The 18737-nt window shown below is 37.8% G+C and overlaps 1 protein-coding gene across 2 annotated transcripts in view; it reads left to right on the forward strand.

The window, feature by feature from the left end:
• The window catches only part of lrrk1 (leucine-rich repeat kinase 1), a 96935-nt gene that overhangs the window by 44704 nt on the left and 33494 nt on the right, over nt 1–18737 (forward strand). For both annotated transcript variants that reach the window (XM_077227976.1, XM_077227977.1), the window contains 9 exons: nt 1735–1899; nt 2519–2691; nt 2781–2901; nt 3149–3308; nt 3443–3719; nt 4131–4302; nt 6024–6193; nt 11387–11526; nt 13035–13293. In XM_077227976.1, the coding sequence (XP_077084091.1) occupies nt 1735–1899; nt 2519–2691; nt 2781–2901; nt 3149–3308; nt 3443–3719; nt 4131–4302; nt 6024–6193; nt 11387–11526; nt 13035–13293 (1637 nt within the window). The remainder of the gene's footprint in view (nt 1–1734; nt 1900–2518; nt 2692–2780; nt 2902–3148; nt 3309–3442; nt 3720–4130; nt 4303–6023; nt 6194–11386; nt 11527–13034; nt 13294–18737) is intronic.

An 18737-nucleotide genomic window follows, 5' to 3' on the forward strand; every position in this document is an offset into this window, starting at 1 on the left:
ATGCCAAAAGTCCGTTTCTGTTTTTACTTTGACTTTCAGGGAATAAGTTCGTGAGTTTACATGCAAATTCTTAACCCGATTATGCTGAATAAACTGGCAATGCATGTGGTCATGTAAACGCATTAACCCGTTTTCCTTTATCGGAGTCAAGTCATAAGTTTAAGTATAAGCCGATCGACCGATTTTTGCCCCTTACCCTAATTTTTCCCGGCATGTAGAACACATAAACTCGGGTTCTTTGAGCTTATTGAAGTAGACATATGTGATAGGCTATATGACAGGAAAGCGTCCTTACTGTGTATTTAAGTGCATCTAGACAGAGAGAGAGCACTGGTAAGAGCACATATATCGCAAACTCTGACTCTTTCTTGACCCAAGGAATTATAAAAACGTGTTCTCATCTCGTGCAGAAATAGGATACAGTCAAAATGCTGCATTACCGCATGACAGTAGCCTATGTGTCCGTAAATTTCCCGCTGACATGTTGAAATACTAAGCAGAGTCAGATACAAGATTGATAAGGATATATTTTTACCTCACCCTATATATATATTCTACCCATATATATATGTGTGTGTGTGTATATGTATTTATTTATTTAATAAATAAATTACTTTATTTAATACATTTAGCACTACTTAATACATTTAGCATGATGCATAATTGAAATGTTAAATATAAAACCAGAAATTCAAACATATGAATATCATCCATCCACCCACCCACCCATCCATTATTAAAGTTCATGTGTTTCTTAATATATGCATACATTTGCTGCCATAAAAAAAAAGTAAGTTTGGTGAAGAAAGAAACTGAAACGCACTGTAGACAAATGAAGTGTTTATTTAAAAAAGTGTAGTTGATTTAAAAACAATGTGTGACTTCATCATATGAGCTTTTCCTGAATTCCCAGTCTATCTGATTTGTGTTTCAGGGCGTGCCTTCAAATGTGTTTTTCCCACAATGCTTACTCAACAGCTATGTTTGCTTAAACATGATAAGACAAAAATAAGGCTTAAAAAACCCTTTATAGCAAGTCTGAAAAACACACAAAGCATTTAAATGCCAACATTTTGACATCAGGGTTTATGAATGAGTAGCAGCTCTGGACCTTGGACCCCTATTTGTGGCCTTACATGGTTTCTTAGCAGGAGTTAACAGCGTTTCAATTCTCATCAGGCGCCCTGAGTCAGAGCCAGACGTATAAAACCTGAGACAGTGTCTCGCACACACTGATGTCATATAGACATGTTCTTATAAACACACACAGAATGGCCTCTTACACGTATGTCATAGACAGAAGCATGTATACTCAAGCACACTGATGTTATAAAGCCCCAGAGATGTCGCTCCACCTCGAGCAGCTGTGAACACTCACTCCACCGCTGACTCACTGCAAGAGTTTTTGACATTTGCTATTTAAAAGAAACATTCTCCCACAAAAAAAAAGTTTTTTCAAATTTTAAATATCAGCTTTAATGCACTTATCAGACAAAGAAAGTTTTAATGACAAAAAGAAGTATTCAAAATGTACTGCATCATTTAACTACTTGCAATCTGTAATAGGGTAAATTTTTATTTCAAATTGACTTCAAGTTGCTTCATAATAGGACAAAATAGCCATTGTTTCACTTCAGCAACATTATAATTGGTCCCAAAGTGCCTTGATGAAAGTAAGAGTATTGAGTGATGTTGTCAGGCGGTTTAATGCCTTTGTTTCTACTGTGGATACAGATTGACTTGGTGTCCTTCAATTTGTGGGACATTGGCGGCCCGGCCAGCATGTCGACGGTAAACCAGTGCTTCTTCACAGATAAGGCTTTGTATATGGTGATCTGGAATCTGGCTTTGGGAGAGGAAGCCGTGGCCAACCTACAGTCCTGGCTGCTCAACATCGAGGTGAGCAAAGAATATATAACACTTTAAAAATCTGGCAGCGTTCAAGCGCTAACTTTAGTCAGGCGGCTTTATGTATTTTGGATTTATCAATTCTTAATTGAATATTTGAATAACAATGAACAGCATTTTGCCATTGCAAACTAAATGAAGTTGTTGTTTTTTAATGTATGCAATAGTTTCATGTAAATAAATATAATTTTGCCATTGCAAACTACGTTATTAATTATTTATTTGGTAATAGTTTAATTAGATTTTTTCCTTTGCTAACTAATTTAATAAAGTTCTTAATTTTTTTAAATTTATGGAATAGTTCATATTCACAACTTAAAGCTTGTTTAATGCTATATATAAACTAAATTCTATAGCCTATACAGAGAGAAAGAACAAAGACAAAATGCTATTCATATATTTTCAGAATGTGCATATTTACTAATAGAGCAAAGATATGTTTGAAATGCAGGGCACAAGCTAAAAATATATAAGACTAAAGGGGAGAAAAAAAAACAAAATTACTGGCATGTTGTAGATGTGTTTAGAAAAATATCTTTTGAACATTATACAACATTTACAAATATACACTCGTCTATAATGTGTTGGTGTTCATGTGTGTGTCCCTCAGGCTCGCGCCCCTAACTCTGCTGTCATTGTCATTGGCACACATTTGGACCTCATAGACACTAAGTTTCGTACCGAGCGCGTCGCTACGCTGAGGGCGTATATCCTGGCGCTTTGCAGAACCCCTTCGGGTGCACGGGCTAGTGGCTACCCCGACATTACATGGAAACACTTGCAGTTAGTTTTATTATCATAACATGCTTTAGCTTCCTTAATGGAATTGTTATGTTGATTTTTGTGTGAATAAATGTGTGGTTGTTTGACAGTGAGGTGTCGTGTAAGACACTAGAAGGCGTGGACGGACTCAAGAGGCTGTTGTTTCAGGTTGCTTGCTCTATGAGGGACATCAGCAATCCTGCTAGCTGTCACAAACTGGTGGGAAGACTGGTTAGTGTTATTTAAGACTATGGATGGCATAAATCACTGTAGTCTCTGACATCTATTCAGTAAGATGGAAAAGCTAAAGTCAAACATACTGTTGCTCCACCTCAAATGCATTAGTGGATATACAAGTAAACATGTGTTAGAAGGCTGTGCAGCAGTTTTGCATTTCCATAATGCACAAAAAGGAGTTGTATTACTTAATGCCTTTAAGATGAAAGATCTCAGTCAGTCTCTTTTTGTTGTTATACAGATCCCCAAAAGTTACCTAACCTTGCAGGAGGCCATAAAGGCAGAATGTCTGAGGAGAGACGAAGTCGATGAGGTTCAGTACCTGACGGACACAGAACTGGAGCATATCATCGAGCAGAGTCCTGCTAGCGATATCAAAGACTATGAGGATCTGCAGACAGGTAATGCATCATTTATTATAAATAAATATATATATATAAATGTATTATAAATGATTTATAATTTATTATATTTATTACAAAAGGAATTCAATTAGAAGAATATGGCTCCATAACATCTTTTCTGAACCACACAGCGATCAGTTTCCTCATTGAGACCGGCACCATACTGCATTTCTCTGACACTAGTCACGGCCTGTGTAAACTGTACTTCCTGGATGCCGTGTGGCTGTCCGAGTGTTTGGAACGCATCATCAATCTGAGGGGCTCGCGCTCCGTGGCCTGCAATGGAGTCATCAAGGCGGAGGACCTCCGCATGCTGCTTGTTGGAACTGGATTCACCCAACAAACAGAAGAACAGTACTTCCAGTTCCTGGCCAAGTTTGAGATTGCTTTACCTGTGGCCAGCAACAGGTAAAAACAATGGATTTTTTCGTAACTTCAGCATTCATTCATTCATATGCATATGGGTAATGCATAACCTATTGTGAAAATAATGCAGAAAATGTTTTTAATATATAGTAATATTTAATAGATTCAAAACAATAGCTTTCTGTTCTTTGTAACTTCAATCTATTTTTAATGTTTAAGTTTTATTTATTTATTTTTTTCTTTTATTTTTTCTTTTATTATTTTATTTTAATAAAAAAAGATTATTATCTTTTAATTATTTAATGGCTGTAATTTCTGTGTGATTCATGAACTTTTTACACCCTATGGGAACCATCCATCTAGGAAGCACATTACGAGTTATTGTACATTATTCATTTCAAGTGAGCATTGTTTCAGACCTAATTTTGCCTCAGAAATGTCTTCTCTTCATAGTTATCTGCTACCACACCTTTTGCCACCCAAACCTGCTCTGGACATCCACGGCTTTCGGCACCAAACTAACAACAACATCCAGCGGCATTTTAAGATGAGCTTCGTACCTGCAGGATTTTGGGAGCGCTTTATAGCCAGAATGCTAATCAGTTTAAACCAGATGGACGTACAGGTAAACGCATACCCTGAGATGACAGCTTAACTGACCAATAAAAGTCTAATAATTGCAGTCATTGCAAACATAGAATTAGAGACCACATGATGGCATTGCTTCTGGCTGAAAGTTTACAACAGCCCCTGAAAACGCATGGTAAGACGCTTGGCACACTGAATTCCAGGTACCAATTTTGGCATTTTTTTTGGCAAAATATTTGTAATTTATATATCAATATTCATATTTTAAATAATAATGTTAATAATAATATTGTCATTGTTATCATTATTATTGTTGTTAAATAAGATATTAAACAAAATAAGAAATATTACTATTGTTATATTTCACTCTAAAATCAAAAATCGAGTTTTTTGCGAGCTCTCAAAGTCGGCATGAAACTTGCGATAGTCTTTTCTTCCCTATTATGACGAATATCCAGATGAAATTGTAGGGCGGAACTTGATTTTGTCTGTGGGGAATTGATTGGATAGTTGTGGTTTGCTATTGGTGGATCTCATGTGATTGACAGGTTGTCCCGCAATCGTGCCTGTGAACGCGTCATCAGAGAAGAGAAGTCTCTGCAAAAAATTTATTTTGATGAAAGATTACATGGGCACATGGATTTAAAAAGAAAAAAGACGTTCACTGATAAATATAAATACCATAATATTCCATAAAAAAACAAGATTTCATGGTGACTTTAAATCTTCTCTTTTGTTGACAACTGCCGATGTATAAGCACTTCTTATTATAAGTTTGAGAAAATGGTCGCACATTCTGTGTTCCTAAATGAACATTATAAGTGACCCAAATTCACAGCATATGAGTATGTGTGGAACAGCATTTACTGTGATCAGTAAATATATTATGTGCTGTGTGTAAAAGAGCACAGTGCTGTGCTTCACTCTGAAACACACCACATAATATATTTACTTAACTCAAAGCCTTTGCGACTTGATAAGTAATATTGCAATATATTGTGCAGCATTATATTGTGCAGCATTAGTAATGCATCAATGAATTTGACGATGAGGACGCCATACAGGAATTGAGACGTATCTTTGCACGCTTGGGCTGATTGGCATGAAACTTGCTATGCATCATTGCCAGACCAGTTTGGTGGCTTCGCCATCTATCTGCCTAGGCGCATAAAATCCAGCCAGAAATCATAATTTCGCCATGATTCTTCACTTAATGTATTTCTAGGGTGCTACGTAATGCTATTTTGGACCAATTTTGCATATTGTTTTTTTTTTCCTTTGCTTTTTTTTTTTTTTTTGGCTTTCCTCCTACAGTGTTTGTTGAATCTTTGCCAAAATTGGTTCAGGTCAGACACAGACACAGACAAAGACAAAACCACACAAATTCAATTACTGGATTTTATTCTCCAGAAAAGCCATAACAATTTTGCTGGTGAAGACACCAAACAGGAAGTGAGTCATTGTCTTAGCAAAGCTTTTGCATATTGACAATTTTTCTTTCTATCAACGCAACATTGCCCTGAGAATGTCATTTATTTGTAGCACCACCTACTGGTAAAACTTTCTGAGCCAAACAAAACTGCTCAGTCATTCATTATCAAAAATGAAGGCCTGGCCATGTAGACGTTGCTTGCAGCTATATTTTAAAGTATTTCCTTATATGACAAGTTCTCAGGTGAAAGTGTCGTTGAAGCTAATCGATGGTTTCAGTGTACTGATTATGATATATGTCTCCTACTTTTTCATTTTTCATAACAGGCATTCGAGACCAAAAAGAATATGAAAAACCAGAGAAACCGCAGTACCGTGATCTACAGCTTTGCGGGGAACCAGCAGCGCAATCGCTGCAGCACGTTCCGTGTTCGTCGCAACCAGACCATCTACTGGAAGGAAGGGCTGTTAGTCACCTTTGATGGCGGATATCTGAGGTTAGTAAACGTTTAGGGATTATTTATTTAATTAATTTGTTTTACATCTGATGAATAAAAGTATTTTTGTTATTAACATTTCTTTCTCTTCATCACATCAGTATTGTTATTGTTAACTAAAACCTTTTATTTTTATTTTTGAATTAACGGGCACCTTTTCGCAAGATGTAAAATAAGTCTCTGATCTCCCCATAGTGTGTATGTGAAGTTTTAGCTCAAAATACCCAACAGATCATTTTTTACAGCATGTTTAAATTGTCACTTTTTGGGGCTGAGAAAAACATGCCGTTTTAGTGTGTATCCCTTTAAATGCAAATGAGCTGCTGCTCCCGGCACCAGAGCTTCAAGAGCTCGCGCTCCGTGTCAGGACAATCTCATCTCATGGAATGATATCAAAACAGAACTCTCAGTAGCAGTGTTCATTTCGACCCGGAGTCAGACAATAATGCCTAAAGAGTCAGAGAATATATGCTGTATGGAAATAGTATATGAACAGGTATAGTTTATTATAACCTTTATTTTACCAGGAAAAGAAGCACATTGAGATTAAGAATCTCTATTACAAGAGTGTCCTGGCCAAGATTGACAGACACAGCTCGTATGAGTTTAACAGATAACATCCATCAATACATACACATATACACACACAAGCAAATCCAATCAGATTTCAATATCAATACATAACTAGTTAAAATATCTACAGCCCGATGTTTCATTCTCCAAATCGCTTAAAACTACTTTGAAAATGTCCAATGAAACCAGCTCCCTAAGTTTCAACGTACTTTGCAAATTATTCCAGGCAGAGGGAGCAGCAAATTTAAATGCCCTTTTCCCTAATTCAGTACGTACCACTGGAACAGACAGTAATAATAATTCCTGGGACTGTAGGCTATAGCTACAAACATACTTTTTACAGATGTGGGTATAAAGATATGACGGAAGTAGACCCAGGATAGATTTATAAATAAAAACATGCCAGTGTTTTTGTCTTTGGATGGACAAAGCAGACCATCCAACCCGAGCATACAACACACAATGATGAGTGAGGGTTTTAAGATTTGTTATGAACCTCAGTGCACCATGATAAACAGTGTCTAAAGCATGTAAACACTATGAAGATGCGTGCATATATATATATATAACATCACCATAGTCCAGTACAGACATAAAATAGGCTCCAACAAGCCTCTTTTTTGCCTTAAAGGAAAGACAGGATTTGATTCTAAAGTAAAAACACAATTTCACTTTCAATCTTTTCACCCAAGATACCTATACTGAGACACCAACTGAATCTCCGAACCTTGGGACGTAGCAATAGACAGAAGATTATAAACATGAATTTTGTTTTATCAGCATTTAAAAGTACGGTTTTAATTTAAATAAGTTTCGCTGAACAATATTAAATGCAAGCTGTAACTGAGAGAGAGACGGATTGGGTGTGGATGCTGAACTATATATAACTGTATCAGCGTAATAATGCATTTACATTATGAACATTTTGATATATATTATTTATATAGAGAGTAAATAGGTTACTGTTTGAAAAGAGTAAATTGTAAATACTGTTTGAGAGAGTTATTAAACCAACCAATAGTATGCTTGGATAATCCAAAACTGACAAGTCGTTGTATCAGTAAGTTATGATCAACAGTATCAAATGCTTTTGATAGATCGATGAGTAATGCTGCACAGTGTTTCTTGTTATCAACAGATTCAATAAAATAATTAGTACTTTTAAGGCTGCCGTAGTTGTGCTATGTTTTTTTCTAAAACCAGATTGAAAATCAGACAGTTTATTATTAACAGACAAAAAGTCCTTTAATGTCCTTTAAAGACAAATGTTTCGAGCACTTTGGCCAAGACTGACTGCCGGTACTTATTTGGCGGTGTGGGACAGCCTTTAAACAGGGGAAGAACAAAAGCTGATTTCCATATAAGTGGAATTTCATTTAAGACAAGAGAAAGGTTAAAAATATGAGTCAGAGGTGGGGCAAAAAAATCAGCTGCTTGCTTTAAAAAGTAAGGTTCCAATTTATCAGGACCTGCCGATTTTGAAACATCTAAAGATTTAAGACAAGAGAAAGGTTAAAATCAGCGTAATAAGGGCTTTGCACACCTCAGATATTGCAATTGGTGAAAGTTGAATGATTGACTAGACATGAAGCTCTCTGATTGAACAATCGAAGTGTTCACATGAGCACCATTAATTGAATCAAACAAAAAACCAGAAGCTATGAAGTGTTCCTTGGAGCAATTAAGCATTTTTACTTTATCAATGATTGTATGAGAGCCCTTATTAATACATGATGGAAGTTCTATACCTTTATTTTTTTCAGGTAATTATTTAACACTTTTCCAAAAATTTTATGAATTGTATGAGAAAATGTTTGTAAATGTTCAGCTTTAGCTTTTCTGACTGCAACCGTGCATGCATTCATTGCGCAATCGGCTGAAATCAAGCCAGTCTGAATGTAAATCATTTTTCCTAGCTTTTGCCAGTGCCAGGTTGCGCTCATGAAGCATATTTGATAAAGAATGAGAAAAACATGCATTATTCCGACCCTTCATTGACCTTTTGAGAGGAGCATGTTTGTTGACTAAAGCATAAAAAATTCCCAGGCTATTTCAAGGTCAGGAATTTAATTTGTTCCCACTCCAAATTATTAAAATAGTGTAGGAACCCTTGTTCTGAGAAATGTTTCCTGTCACGCTTGGTTATGATGCGTAATTTGGTTTTAGGAACTTTTGTGTTTCTAATTGTTGCGATGACACAGTGGTCACTGATGTCATTTGCAAGTATGGATGCAGTTGAATACTTATGGGGAGTGTTTATTAAGATTAGATCTATTAGTGATGATATTTCTGGACATTTTAGGTTAGGTCTAGTGGGCTTGTCAACAATCTGAAAAAGATTCAATGCTTCGCATTAGCTTTTAAATTCATCAGTTGCTGAATGCAACCAGTTCCAATTTAAATCACCAAGAACTACCAATTCTTTAGCATCAAGAGCTGAAAAGAGCTGGAATAATGAAGGGAGAGCACTACTATCAGCAGATGGTGTCCTATAGCAACCAACAACTTTTATGCTGAGAGATTTAGAAACCTCAAGATCAAGAGCTAAAAATTCAAATTGTTTACTCACTGATTTAAAAAGCAATACTTTAACATGAAACCTTTTTTTTTGTCAATAAAAACTGCAACTTTTTTAATAAAAATTGCTACGCCACCACCCCTTTTTGGTCGGTCAGACCTATATACATTATAACCATTAATACAAATATCCTTGTATAAAACCGATTCGGTCAGCCAAGTTTCAGTTAGAACAATTACATCCGCATCAGTTGACCGTGCCCAAATACGAACCATATCCGTTTTAGAGATTAAACTCCGAACATTCAAATGAATAAAACCAAGTCCACACGGATGAAAAGCGGTACTTGGCGTCAGATGTAAACAGGAAAATGGGCACAGTGAAGCAATGATATGGAAAATAAAATAAAATCAAGAACCGCGAAACAATAAAATTAAAACGTTTAAAACTAGTTTAGTTCAATTACGGTTATAACTTATTTTTCATCTTGCTTTTATCCACTATTAGTACAAACCTGTTGTAGCGGACCCCGTCCGAATCATGGCCAAACATATACTGATGAGTTTAATGAAGTTTATTGTTTATTGTAACATCACACAAAAGATGTGTTTTACTCAAGAAAATCACCTGTAAGAGCTGAATAAACAGTACAGGAAGTGCGCATTAAAGTCTTATCCATAAACTTTCTCTCTCCCTTTCATTATCATCAACATACACAGCGAATTACACAACACTTGTTACAACTAACACTAAACAAATATATACACACCTTTTCAGGGGGTGCTTAATAAACTGGTCAACTTTATATCCGTAAAACGATTCCGATGAACTGTAATAAAGTGCGTGGTCTCCCTTTCATTTCTGTCGTGACCAGTAACGTTAGGCCTATCTCACCGGAGATGTAAGCTGGATCATGAACAGTTGTAACGGATCCATCCTCGAGTAACAACGAGAGTAAATTACTCTTATTACAAAACACCTCAATCACTTTAGAAGACATTCTTGTCTACAGCTGCTCCGGCATCGAAACAATGTTGGACTGTGTTTAGCTCACTCAGGGCGGGTTTACGCTAGTACGGCAGTGTCAGTCAACCGTTGTGGGAGGGGCTTGTGCAAATCTACGTCACTTTGCCCAGAATCTGAGAATTGCTTGTTCTGATACAGTGTTTTGTGATTTATGGGGATTAAAAAAATAGCACTGGGTGAATTATTATCAATATAGGGTGGTTGTGTTACACACACAGCAACACACATTTATGTTCAAACACCAAACATTTTGTAAAAAAAGGTGCCCTTTAAAGCTAGAATAAAATAAAATATAAATACTAAATGGAAACATTTAAGTACTTAAATGAAAATTTGAATAATTGAAACTGAAATAAATGAAGATAAACTACCAAAATCACAAAAATTAAAAAAATGAAATCGAAAATGAAAAATGAAAGCTAAATAGATTTTTATTTTATTTTTTGATGAAACAAACTCAAATTATAATTAAAACTTAATAAATACTTTAATAAATAACACTGAAGTAATACTGTATCTGTCATCGTGGATATACTTTTACGGAGTTTGCCGTAAAGCATTATGGGACTTCTCTGCCAGGGATACATGTGTTGTTGTTTTAAAAATGTGTCCTTAACATGTTATCTTATGCTATAATACATGTAAACTAGGGCTATTATGGTTAGGTAAAAATAAAACAATTTTGTTATTTGAAATCAAATAAATAATAAATATTAGATGAAAACTTTAAATTAAATGAAAATTAGAAATGTTTCCTTGGCAACTCAATGAAATAAGCTGAAGCACTAACATTACTTACTGGAAATAAAAACTAAACTAAAACGTTTAAAATTAAAATAAATTCAACCTAATCGGTATTATTAAAAAACAACAACTAATAAACATGGAATAAAGTACATGACAAAATTACTTAAAATTAAACTAAAATTATAATGAAAACAATTAAAATATTGATAAGGCTATAATAGTATATAAATAATACTAAAATAACATTGATGAACATCTGACTCAGATCCTAACACTAGTGTGTGCAGAGATTCGTATAAGAAAAGACTCATATTGTTTCTCGCCCACAGCGTAGAGTCATCTGACCTAAACTGGAAGAAAAAGAAAAGCGGAGGCATCAAGATTATCTGCCAGTCGGAGACGAGGGACTTCTCTGCGATGGCTTTCATCACCGATCACGTTAACTCCCTCATAGAGCAGTGGTTTCCTGGTGAGGACTCCTCCAAATGTGATTGAGTTTCTCAGATCCCAATCCACAGGCATATAGATCACTATAGATCTCTTGGATATTAATTTCATGCACAGGCCTATAACTTGGTTTTGTGGGTGGATTGTAGACTTTTTCCTTCATTCTGAATGTGTTGATTTCACCACACACATGCATTGCAGTTAAAGACGCCACTTTAGCCCATATATTTCAAAAGTACATTCATCATTGTAACTGTATTGGTAAAAAGATTATAACATGCGTCCTCCAGTGCAAGGCTTTTCACACTGGGGTCTGGAGACCCCCAGGGGCCCACAGAGAGTGCTGGGGCTCCGTGGAAAAGTTAAGAGAAAAGCATAAAGACCATAGCCTATATTGTAAATACTTGTTTAATGGCATCTTTTTATGAATGAAGGCCAGTATCACTGATACTATTACAGCTACACAATGTCTCAATGAATTAAACATTAATTATAGCCATTCGACATTACAGTATAATTAAAAACTATCAATTTTTTTTTTACATTTATTAGGCTTGGTGATATGACTTCGTAATATAGAATGCACATCACATTTTTTTTTCAGCATTTAAATGTGAACAGCTTCAAATGTGGGATTTAGAGTCTTAAATATTTGTTGAAAGTAATACATTTTTATCAATGACTAGAAATGAACCAGTAGTAATTATCCCATATGCGGTTTGAGATGCACATTGTGACAGTACTAGTCTAAGATGATATAATATGATTGTCTCCATGCAAAACAAAAGTGACGACATCACTTGCAGTCATAAGACAGAAGTCCAACAGAAAACAAAAAGACTAAAATAGCATCATAATTAGGGTATCAAGTGTGATGATATCTTGACAAACATCCTACACCCATAACCGAAAGGTATTAATACGGATGTGCAGCTGTTTGTTGCAGTACATTCAGTGTGGAAGTTTGCTGTGTGTCAGTGCAAAGCTGCTTCACACTATTAACACACTGTCAGTCAATAACACAGGTGCAGCGCAAACACACACTGAACACTATAGATGGGGTGAGTCATACTCTAGTTTATTCTTCAGCAGAGTTTGATTCATTAATCCACACTGAGCTTGTTAATTATACCAGACGCATCAGCACACACCTGCTCAAGTCACCAGTTACCCATCAGGACTTCTACTCTACACAAATGTTTGTGTGTAAACAAACTAAGTAACTGCTGTGAGAGATTATTAACAGATGCATGGAATTTTTTTTTAATCTTGATAAACAAATCACCCTTTTAAGCCATTTCTGAGAAAATACATATGTACTTAGATGTACATTTAGTGTTGTCAAATGGCTGAAAATATATTGAGATGTATATTGAGAGTTGTCAAATGGCTGAAAAAACCCCTGTTATAATAATCCCTTTTAATTAAGCATGATTAATGTCTATTTTTATATAAAAATCAGCATCCATGTAAATACTTGCATTTAGCATTACATGCTCATAATTATCTCTACCCTTCTCCCCTGGTCAGCATTGACAGCCAGCGAGAGTGACGGCTCTCGTCTCATCGAGCAGTACGCTCCCTGTCCGTACTGCAGCTCTGTACCCAAAATGCCCGACCCCGTGCCTCTGTCCGGCTCCAATCACAGCACTGTCCACTACTTCAACATGGAGGACTGTGTCCTGGCAGCTGTGGACAAGGAGCACATCACCTGCCCCAACCATCCCAAACAGCCTGTGCCGCTACAGGAGCTAGTGCCTGAGCTCTTCATGACCGACTTCCCTTCACGGTAAGATGTCAGCATGAAGTTTTGAACCATCTTTTGACATTTACATTTAATCATTTAGCAGACACTTTTATCCAAAGTGACTTGCAAATGAGAACAATCAAATCAACAATAAGGCAACAATGTCCATGTGCTGTGACTAGTCCCAGTTAGTCTAGCTCAGTACACGTAGCAAGGTTTATGTTTTTATATATATATATATATATATATATAAATGGGTCAAGTATTGTGACGAAGTAACATGCGTCTTCAGCTGTTTCTTGAAAATATACAGTATAATATATAACTCTGCAGCTCGGGTTGAGTTAGGCAGGTCATTCCACCAGCAGGGAACAGTCCAGCTTAAGGTCCATAAAAGGGATTTTGTGTCTCTTTGATATGGCACCACAAGGTGCCGTTCACTTGCCGAACGCAAGCTTCTGGAAGACACATAAGTCTGAAGTAGTGAGTTTAGGTATGGGGTGCAGAGTCAATGGTTGTTCTGTAGGTGAACACAATGCCTTGAATTTGATGCGAGCAGCTATTGGCAACCAATACTAATTGATGAAGAGAGTTGTGATGTGGGCTCTTTTCGGCTTAGTAAGACCACTCTCGCTGCAGCATTCTGGATCAGTTGCAGATGTTTGACAGTTCATGCTGGAAGGCCTGCCAAGAGAGCATTGTAATAGTCCAGTCTGGATAGAACAAGAGCTTGGACAAGGAGTTGCACCACTAGGAAGGGCCTGTTCCTCCTGATGTTGTATAATGCAAATCTGCAGGACCGGGCCGTTCTAGCAAATTGTGGTCTGTGTGAAGTTTAACTGATCATCAATCACAACTGCGAGTTTATCAGGATTTAAATAAAAAGGAAGTTGAATTTGTGATGTCATGATTTTAAAGACTGAGCAAGTTTTTATATTTTGATTCACCAAAACAAACATTTTTTATTAATTTGGAATAACATACACTGATGGTTTGTTCACATTAAAATTAGGAAGATGCATTAGGAAGGGTAGTTTTGGATCATTAAAACACAATAAAAAATATGCAGTAATATTTTGCCACATTGTTCTGTTCTAAACCCCACTGAGCTATTCCAAGTAGACAGCATGTTTAGACTGCGAATATTTATGCTGAATTATTAGAAAACTCATTTTGGCCAACATTTAAGGTGACTTCCTATTTATTCTTTGTGAATAATGCAATCGATTGCGACAAACACAAAATATGATAGATGGCGTGCACAGAAATGTTATAAATATAAGTTTGGGGTTTTTTCGCAATAGAAAGAAAATATTTTCTTTCGAAAATATTAGAAAGAAAATGACTCAAAGTGTCTAATTAAACAATATTTATATGTGCTATGTATTTTATCATTAGAGTATTACATCAGTCATCTATGAGGTTTCATTTTAGTTAGGATGCTGCCTCTGTAGGCAGTACACTTTGAGGCAGCTCGCCAGCGTTTGAAACGGAGCCACTGTAACACCGGATTTACTGGAATATGTTCTTAATAGAGTTTGGAATTAAGGTCAAGTTAAATTGCTTTACTCACAAATGGTGACCTTTAAACTTTCTCTTTGAAGAGACTTTATAACGGGCCTATTGTGAATATCAGCCCTAATGAGCATTAACTCATTTTGACATGATCAGCATTTTTTGCTTACTTGCAGATATAAACCTTATTTATTCAGACCAACAACTACATCAGCACTGTAAGTGTGGTGTACGTGCATTTATACATGTGCAGTCAGTGTGACCAAATCGTATCAGTCATGCTGAATGTCAGAATATAGTTATTTTTCCTGGAAATTCATCATGAGATTTATAATCTTTATAATCATGCAAGAAGGTCTATTTTTGGATAATAGAGCAAATTAAATACTAAATAAATGAGAGAACTTTATGGACGCAAGACACAAGATTATTCATAAAAAATTTCTGATAAGTCTGGCATCAGTGTTATCTTTATAGTTTTACTTTGTTGACATTAACAATAGCAACACTGTCTGGCATCTGAACAAAAACAGTTTCACATTATGAAACACTCGAGTCAAAAACAATAGATTTGCATGAACTTCATTACAACAGCAGTGTGGCCTGGAGACATCTTTAATTATACAGAGGGGATGAATGATTTTACCAGTTATTTGATATGATTATGCCAACAGTATAATCCTCTTGGATTGATATCTTATAAATGAGTGTTTCCTGTTAATTCTTTACCGCAAGTTTGTATCACACAACCATAAGGAAGTTCTATGGAAGGAGAGCATTAAAAGCATCTGTACGTACGATCAGCCAGCGGGCCGGTTCAAAGCACATGTCAAATGAAATGACGTTCTCATGTGGAGCTTTAATGGAACTGATTAGGAAATGACAGCTGACTAAATGAACTAATTTTGTATTGACAGACTGTGGGTTTGATTCAACAGCAGCCACAAGAATGGAGCTGGAAAGAGAGAATAAATCTGATGGTTAATGATAGAGATCTTACAAAATGTCAAAAGTCGAAATGCATGTTTGGTTTGGGATTGGTACCGTTTTTTATGTTTTAAAAGTCTCTTATTCCCAGCGAGACTGCATGTATTTGATTGAAAGTATTGTAAAAACAATAATATTCTGATTTCCATTACACGAGAGTAGATGTTAAATCTTCATGCTGATTTGTACTCGGCTTTCGCCAAGATAAGCACCAACTAAGACGTAGCTTTACAGTAACCTATGCTTCTCCATCCATTTACGCTTCTTTCCATCTGGTGACGTGAATCTCCTTCTGTCTGGTGTTAATAGCTGTAGTGTATTTGCGCGTCAGCACACACAACGGCTGCAACCACAGTGCGGTCCCCCCATAACAACCCTCTGGATTGAGCGGAGTAGGGAACATCTCTAGGGTCTTCAAGTGGGCACCTTCTGTCCTCAGTGTTTCGTTCGACTAGCCCACGACACCTCAAGAGGGCTCGACAGTAACTCTGGCGTCCCAGAGTCACCCCCTCCGTCCCCCACTCAACTCAGCCCAGCTTACTGACCTCTACTTCCCTCTTGCTGCTGAGACCTAACCACAATCTCACAATCTCTCCGCAACCCAACCATACGCGCCAACCCGTTTGACTAAGGCTGTCGAGCCCCACTGGTGCGTTAATATGCAGTTTCAGTGGCAACTGTTCCGTATGGCATACCACCTACCGCAAAACACAATATCTGCCCAACCACCCGTCATTCACGCAATATACACAGGAACGTAATGACTGTAAATACTATACAACCTCTACAAATAAATCAACAGTGCTGCTGAGACCTAACCACAATCTCACTATCTCTCCGCAACCCAACCATACGTGCCAACCCGTTTGACTAAGGCTGTCGAGCCCCACTGGTGCGTTAATATGCAGTTTCAGTGGCAACGGTTCCGTATGGCATACCACCTGCCGCAAAACACAATATCTGCCCAACCACCCGTCATTCACGCAATATACACAGGAACATAATGACTGTAAATACTATACAACCTCTACAAATAAACCAACAGTGCTGCTGAGACCTAACCACAATCTCACAATCTCTCCGCAACCCAACCATACGCGCCAACCCGTTTGACTAAGGCTGTCGAGCCCCACTGGTGCGTTAATATGCAGTTTCAGTGGCAACGGTTCCGTATGGCATACCACCTACCGCAAAACACAATATCTGCCCAACCACCCGTCATTCACGCAATATACACAGGAACGTAATGACTGTAAATACTATACAACCTATACAAATAAACCAACAGACTCTTCAAGTTTTCAAGAATTCTACGAAACCGTAGCATGGCGGCCTGTACTCAGCCAGCTAGAATCTTTCCGTCTCAACCACAGCCAGTTGCTGCTCCTTTCTGCTGCTTCAGATAAGTTCTTTACTGTGCGACGCAACTCTTGACCACTGAATCCGACGTCTCTGAGGAACCGGGTTGTAGAGTGTGCCACAAAACCTCGACAACCCACTTCCACTGGATAAACCTGGACTCTCCATCCTCGCTGTTCTGCTTCAGTGGCCAGATGAGCATACCGCAATTTCTTCCTCTCATATGCCTCATCTACCGCATCCTCCCATGGCACTGTTAACTCTATCAGTTGAACAATGCGTGCTGATCCAGACCACAAAACAATATCTGGTCGTAGGTTAGTGGTGGCAATCTCAGGTGGAAAAATAAGCCGTTGATCAAGATCAGTCAGCATCTTCTAGTCCCTAGCAGCTTCCAGTTGTCCTGGGCGAGAATTGATGTTAGCACCTTTTCTTGGTGGTTGCTCGCCTGGGCGGAGGAATATTGTCTTCTGCGTGTAATGTTTTGCTAGAACAGGCAGCAACTTATTGGTCATACTACGCTTGCCTTCCAATGCTAAAGCCAAACATCGCAATACTTGGTCATGGCGCCAAGTCAACCGACCTTGGCTAAGAGCCACCTTACATCCTGTCAAAATGTGCCTTAATGTGGCAGGTGATGAACACAAAGGACAAGAGGGATCCTCTCCTACCCAGAGGTTTAGGTTCTGCGGTGATGGGAGAACATCATATGTTGACCTAATAAGGAAACTGATCCTACTCTCTTCCATTGACCAAAGGTCTTGCCAGCCCATTTTTCGTTGTTCCACACTCTCCCATCTCATCCACTCTCCCTGCTTGGCCTGGGAAATGGCCTTTATACATCTCATCCTCTCCTCCTGCTTTCGCACCTCGTTGACTACCAGCTTCCTCCTTTGAGCTGGGCCTGCCTTGTGCCATTTAGGAGGAGCTAAACTGAGCCCAAAACCCCCTCTTCCATGCTGTACCTGTCCCACGATATCCCCAATTTGAAGGTCAGCCTTTGCCTCTACTACAGATTTCTTTGCTGACCACTTTCTACCAGTTTTTACCACAGGGGCTTCCTCCCTTACACATTTGTCGCGTGACTCTGCTAAAGTCATTTCAAGTCTGACCTTGGCACACTTAAACTCCTCGGTTAAAGCAGAGACTGGCAGCTGCAATACTCCTTTACTATAAAGTCCCACTCTGCTGAGGCAGCGTGGAACTCCCAACCATTTCCTGATGTATGAACTTATTAACGCTTCCAGCTTATCCACTGTTGTCAAAGAAACCTCGTACACACTCAGTGGCCACAGCAACCTTGGCAGTAGACCAAACTGAAAGCACCAGAGTTTTAGTTTGCCTGGTAGAGCACAGCTGTTTATGCTCTTCAACCCTTCCACTGCTTGTCGTCTAACTTCTCCCACTCGAACTGTGTCCTTTAGATCCCCATCGTACCATCTCACTAGACTCTTCACTGGCTTCTGAGAAACTGTTGGTATTGCCTCACCATTAATGAAGAATATTTTATCTACTACCTTGCCTTTAACTATTGAGATGCTCCTTGATTTAGAGGGCTTAAATTGCATTCGTGCCCATTCAATATTATCTGTTAACTTCCCCAATAACCGATTAGTGCAGGCTAC

Source organism: Siphateles boraxobius, unplaced genomic scaffold (genome assembly GCF_051911475.1).
Source record: "Siphateles boraxobius isolate OS27281-9 unplaced genomic scaffold, OSU_SipBor_1 130, whole genome shotgun sequence".
NCBI lineage: Eukaryota > Metazoa > Chordata > Actinopteri > Cypriniformes > Leuciscidae > Siphateles > Siphateles boraxobius.